Source organism: Morone saxatilis, unplaced genomic scaffold (assembly GCF_004916995.1).
Source record: "Morone saxatilis isolate NCDOM2014 unplaced genomic scaffold, NCSU_SB_2.0 Contig23, whole genome shotgun sequence".
NCBI classification, from domain to species: domain Eukaryota; kingdom Metazoa; phylum Chordata; class Actinopteri; family Moronidae; genus Morone; species Morone saxatilis.
In genome coordinates, this window is record NW_023339796.1 from 19,567,009 (window position 1) to 19,573,608 (window position 6,600).

The 6,600-nt window shown below is 44.1% G+C and overlaps 1 protein-coding gene across 1 annotated transcript in view; it reads left to right on the forward strand.

Moving 5' to 3' along the window:
* Nucleotides 1-942: 942 nt before the first annotated feature.
* LOC118334823 overlaps nt 943-6,600 on the forward strand; it is a gene marked incomplete at its 5' end in the record, with an annotated part of 80,875 nt that continues 75,217 nt past the window's right edge. The window contains 1 exon segment of the mRNA XM_035670896.1: nt 943-2,769. Within this exon segment, the coding sequence (XP_035526789.1) occupies nt 1,234-2,769 (1,536 nt within the window).

Sequence of the window (6,600 nt, forward strand, 5' to 3'; positions counted from 1 at the left end):
TGACCCACAATAGTACCATTTAAGTTGGATATATCAGTCTCTGCTGCTTTGATTTTGACCATTCTTTTTCAAAATCTGCCTCTAGTGAGTCCTCAAACATTATGGAAGTGCAATGCCAAATTGCTGGACTGCCCCTTTAAAAAGGAGTTTTCTGAATTACCCATGCACATGTCTGTCTTTTTCTACACACAGTAAAAATAAAAAGGTTTTTATGTTAATGCAATCTGGCAAATAGTCACATTATTGACTTGTCAGATGCGTGGGCTGATGTTACTGAAATACTAGTACTGTGTGCCCGCTTATCTTAAAACAAGCACACTGATTGATATCTGACATTTTGATTTGGCGTAGGATTTCCATCTGAGGCTTGAGTGCATGAGAGACAAGCTGAGAGCGTGAGTCAGAAGCACAAGAGTCAAGGAACCTTTTACATAGCTCAAGGCGCTGTGTACAACAAAGAGCATCTGCATCTACGGCTTGCATCTGTATTGACATTCTAACCGACTGATCAAAGCACAATATTAATTCAGCTAATTAATCGCGCATCAAAGTGATATGAAGTTAGTTTCATATCATAGTTGGTCCCTTTTTGCACTGCAGTCAGAAATCCTTGACAGCCGTTCCCATTACTAAATGCTCAGAGCCTTTTCTAATATTGTTATCCTATCTTTCCCCATGTAGAATTGTATGATGATAACTTTGTCCCCGTCTATCTAATAGATGTGAGAAAAAACACTTGGGTCATTATGAAGGTATAAATGGATGTGTGTTCTGAGCCTACAAAGCCCTCTGTGCCTGTGAAAATGTGATTGCTGCTCTGTTAAAAGGTCTGTCCTTCCTGCTTGTCTGTGAGTTCTCCTACCTGTCTATGCCGCTCCACTTTTAATTAACGCAGTGCAATGATTAAAGTTTTAACTTAATTATCTTTATCTTTTCTCTCAGGGTGTTCAACCCTCCGTGGGAAACTGAATGAGACGCTTCACAAGGGGAGTGGGAGAAAACCAGCAGAGAGCAGCTTGCTGAGATAGAGGAAGATATTAGGCAGCGTGAAAAAAAAGGGAGAAGGAGTGACTGACACCTGCCCTCCAGCTCAGTGTGAAGGGCACAGAATGCGAGAGTGAGAGGAGGGGTGTGAGAAGAGGGAAAACAGAAGAGAGAATGAAGACAACCGGAAAACAAGGCCTGCCTCACAGCAAACCTCGCTCAAATTAGGACGTCTCACCACAAGACAAGATGATTACAAGAAATCTGCTCCTATTGGTTTCCCTGTGCCTGTGGGAGGGGCTCGCGGGAGGCGCCTTGGCCAGTAAAATTGTCCGGAGGAGAGGAGTGGGCGGATCGCACATGGTGAAGCTAGGGGAGAGCAGAACTGCGGACCAATGGGATGCAAGCGTTGATGCAAATGCTATGCCCGTGGTGACTCTTAGAAACCTGATTAGTCATGAACAGGCGGGTGACACTGGATCTTTCTCTTATTCCAAAATATTGCAGAATCATGCTGCTCCCTTGGTAGCTAACAAGGACAGGCAAGCTTTCAAGCCCAAGCGTGAGGTCGACTCTGTCAATAAAAAAGAAGTGACACCGCACATGTTAGCCAATAACAAGGAGTTAAACCAGGATGTGAAGAAAATTAAGAACAACACCAAAAATGCTGAGACTTCTACCAAAACAGGAAGGTCAGAAAAAACATTCACAATCCATCATAAACCAGATCTACACACCAATAAAACCAGGTTTAAATCAGGCTCTAGATCCAGGAACAGACCTGATCTAAGTGTGCATACTACAGGTGTGCCAGGAAAAGGATTCAGCATAGATTCAAACCGAAAACTGAACCTCACTGGCAGTTACGGGGTTCTGAAACTGCTGTCGAAAGAGAACCTCGTCAGGATCGTCAATTCCCAAATGCAGAGTGTTCCCAGCCTGAGCTTTCCGAGCAAGGGCAGCCGGAGCAGGAAGAGAGATTTGATTGACGTTAATCATGGACAGTTAGAGGCTCAGAAAGTGCAGAGACAAGATATAGCTGTCACTCAGTTTCACACTGGATTTGATAATCAGACGGCATCACCTTATGTAAGCCCAGTCACCACCCCAGATCTTAATCGAGACCAAGGTGCCAACACTCATATTAATCTGCTAAGTGAAGTCAACCCAGCTTTAAGTAAAGGCCAGGGCAACTTGGGAATACAGGGTATAGATAGTGGCGATAGGAAGAGCAAACACCTGGCCCGTTTGCTGTCAACACCTCGCAGCGAGGTCAGTCTCAGTCCTGAGAAGGAAGTAATAATCAGCCAAACACAACCACCATTTACATCGACAAAACATTTCCCACTGTATGTACCCTCTGAAACAAATGATTCTCCACCGTCTGTGCTGACAATGCAACCCCTGGGAGTAAGACCGGGGAACAGAGCAGCAGATTCCCATAGAGACCCATTAACAGAGTCGGTTCACACTGCTCAAACAGAACTCAGCACAGCTCAGTACCCTGCAGATGAAGACAACCAACTTGTCAACAGCAGTCATGTCCTGAGGCTCCACCCGGCTCCCGAATGGAGCCATGATACAAAAGATGCTGGGATGCAATCTGTCGATCCAGAAAATGGGGAGGGCCTTGTGTTTGAAGAAGCAGAGTCAGAGGTAGAAGAGGAAATGCATGAGCAAATGGTGAGGAAGGGGCCACGTTCTCGCAGCAGGAGGAGCTGGATCTGGAACCAGTTCTTTGTGATCGAAGAATACGCCGGGCCTGAACCTGTGCTCATCGGACGGGTAAGTGCAAAGAAAAACTTCATCCATCATTCACAAGGGCTGTGAACTATTTTATGAATGTTTTATGAATATTTAAGACAAGTCTGTTACATGGCTTATTTAACCTCGGGTCCTTCTCTCAGGTACACATCTTATACAAAAAGTGGTCAGCATAATTTAACCCCAGAGTCATGCTCTAAGTTTTTTTGTGCATTGTGATAAACCTGCAATTGGAATTGATTTAGATTGCTCCAGTGCGATGTGGTGCCTTCCAGGTAGCTGTAAAAAGCTTCAATGAATCAATGGTGTATTGAGGCGCAACAAAAGCCCCAGATTCTGTCTGCCCAAGGGGCTAGTCATGATCACTACCAATCCACACACGCCAATGGGAATTGACATATCCAGGAGAATTAATAGCTTTACTTTTTCCTTCCACCATTGATCCTAACCCAAGGCAGAAAGCAAGAGTAGTCCGAGTGTTCCCTCATTTCCCTGTAGGTCAGAGCTGTCAGCTCTCCTCCCTCATGGTCAGAGATCTGCAAGGTCCCGCTAATGCTATTTCATTCAGACTGATTTACACTTGGTTTGATAGGATTTATCACAGCGTTCTCCCTCAGCACAACGCACACAGGGCTGTAGTCCTATTGCTCTGCTCTGTAATTTATTAGAATCATTGACTGGGCATGTCTCACCCCCAGTGCCTGATGCACACTCCCCCCTCCTTTGACAGAGTGAGCAGATGAGCGTGGAGGAGGTCACATGGACTGGACAGAAGGTGTCTCGGAGCCCTGCACTGTAATGGCTGCGCTCTCGGTCCTCAGCATGCGCCAACTGTCTCAGTACCCAGCTGCGGTAGATGAGCTAATTTATAAGCCTGTGTGGCCAGTTTGCTCAGCAAATGAATAGTAATGATCCCTGTGTGACTGCTGCAGGCTGCTGGAAGTTGGTGTGTGTATGTGTGTGAGTGCTCGAAGTTGAGCTGGTGGTTAAGAGCTTCAGCTCAGTAGGAGGTGTCTCACACTCACTAGACAAAAACGCCCAAATTGCTTTGTTTCAAAATTTTAATATCCAGGTGCACACAGATGGGCAGGACCCTGCAGCCTTCATGTACAGCCTCCCTATGTGCGGCAATGATTAGCCAACATTTAATTTGGCTGTTTTTGCCTTTCCACTGTGACTGATGATGGTCTGAACCGAACGCTACGAAGCACCGTTAGTGGCCATGCAGAAGATGCAAGAGGTAACGGTCCAGCTTACAGATGGCACTGTGTGTAAAGCCATTAGTGCCAATCTGCTGTGTCAAGCAGGTATTTATGCCAGCACATTGTATGGCACTCAAGGAGGGAACAACGCCAAGCGAGACACACATGCCCATATGATATTGCTGACACTTGGAACACACCCAGAACGCTATTGTTACTGTGTGTTTGTGTGTGTGCTGGGCTAGAGATGCGTATGATTAGTACCCTACTGTATTAGACGGTGACGGCACACATGAATAATGCTCTTATAGATCTTAATACGCTTATGAATTTTTAATCTCCTGCTCTGCTCCAGCGTAGGCCGGCACTATAGGTAGAGAGATCAATGCGGACACACGGCCTTGTTTTTTTTCCCTATTTGGGACCTGATTGTGCTTTAATGTAGAGAGCTGTGATGGAGAGCGTGAAGAAAATGACTGAACAGGCCAGAACAGCTACACCTGCCAGATCCAACACCAAATTCTGGCTCAATCAGCTGCAAATACTGTTGCCTGTGACTCACAACACGTGTCCCTTCTTCAGCCAGCTATGCTGTACTCGCGCATGCACTCAGACAAACAAACCATGTACATCTGAAGGTGTGATTCTGTACTTAATTGTGGGCTCACTTCAAAAAATCCACCCTCTAACACTGATTCATGCTGTTTTTTGTGTGATCTCGGACAGTTCGGTCTGGATAAAGCTCTACTAAAGCTGGAAACAAGAGCCAGGGCTCTAATCTGTGATGTCAATGGAAGACAAAGGCTCTGCAGCTAAACTGATAATGAATTAGGGGCCAACTTTGTGGACACACTGTGACAGCACCCAGTGTAATTTTGCACGGCTATTTATAAGCACTTTCTGTGATTTCAAATTGTTAGAAAGCAGAAAAAAAACCCCAGCTCATTGGGTATTAAATCAAAAGAAGCAAGCAGTGAGTCACCAGCTGTCCATTCGCTGTTGTTAGAGTGGCCCTTGAAATGTCTTAATGCCGTCAAGGATCCGAGGTTTTGTTTACTGTGGTATCTTGTTTTTGGAGAGTTGTTCAGGTTCACAAGAGTTGCCAAAAAGGGCATGAAACATTCTGAGTAGTGAATTGTCTGGCTCAGTTTTCTGCTCTCTATTTCTCTCTTACACACACACTCACACACAAACACACACATGCACGTATTCACAGACACACGCACACACACAGTCTCCGAGATGATGCTGTGTTACTATATTTTCTCACGCTGGGGTGTCTCTGCCCCATGATAATTGTGAATTTAATTGATGCTGTCACATGGTCTGTAATGGGGTTTCAAGTGATTGCAGAGGCAGTGTGAAAGAAACACAGATTTTTCTTGAGGAGAAAAGGCGCCTCAGCAGAGCTGGGATTAAGAAAAAAACACCACTTTCTGATTAGCTTTTCTTCCATCCTCACTCTCCTCTTGAAATGCAAACTCCCTATCACCTCATGTGCGGAGAAAACGTGACATATAGTAGTTTCTTCCTCTGTGAGGAAATTCCAACGTCTCCATTTCGCCCCGTTTCACCTTTATAACAACTGAAGTGTATGAGGTATAGCAGGCAAGTCGATGAACATGCATATGTAATTCACCAGTGCAACAGGAAATGGACCTAGGCTATCATCATCATTAGCATATCATTAACATCAGCATGAACATACATAATTCATAGTTAGTGAAATATGCCTGTATTACACAATTAACATTATTGTCTTTGCCACACATGACACTCACATTATAGCACAGCGTGAATATAAAACATGCAGACATCAATGCGAATCAGTAATTAAATACTTTCAGATTGTGACCCACCAAACGATCCCAACCAATTCCCTGAGTAGCGTATACTTAGTTTTCATATTATGTTGAATCATTCATTAACATTCACTGCTGAAAATTGCTCTGCAAAATGCAGTTAAAGGATTCATCCAGCCTGAGGGCATCTAAAGATTTATAAATAACACGGTTATTGACCGTTCTGTTATTGATAACTCCTGTGCCTCTGTGCAGCGCCTCTGGGTGCAACATGCGCACACATGATATTGCGAAAGCGCTCGTGGGAAGTCGGCGTGTGATGCAAGGACGAGGAGGAGGCTGTCACAGGAAGTTAAGTGCTGGTGATTGAGACTGTGTACATGTGCATGCACACTCTTTTTCTTTGATGCTCACTTTAGCAAAGCCCTTTCGTCATTTGCTACAAGCCAGTGGTATAAAAGTAACTAAGTACATTTACTCTAGTAAAATTTTGAGGTAAGAATTTCTATCTTATGCTGCTTTTTACTACATTTCAAATGGATGTATGGTACCCTTTATTTTACATTTATTTCTGAGCTTTAGTTACTAGTTTTGCCTATTCAATATTAAAATGCTGCTTACATGTGGATACATCTTTAATGATAATACTATATATATGGCCCTATCCAGGGCCAGTAATTGGTTTGTCCCTTCTGGGCTACTGTAGAAACATGGTGGTTCAACATGGTGCAGTACATGGAAGGCGACCTGCAGTGTCTGTAGATATAAATGGCTCATTATAAGGTGACAAAAAAAATATGATTTTTATTGTCACTGATTGAGTGTCTGATTATACACTAATGAAAACA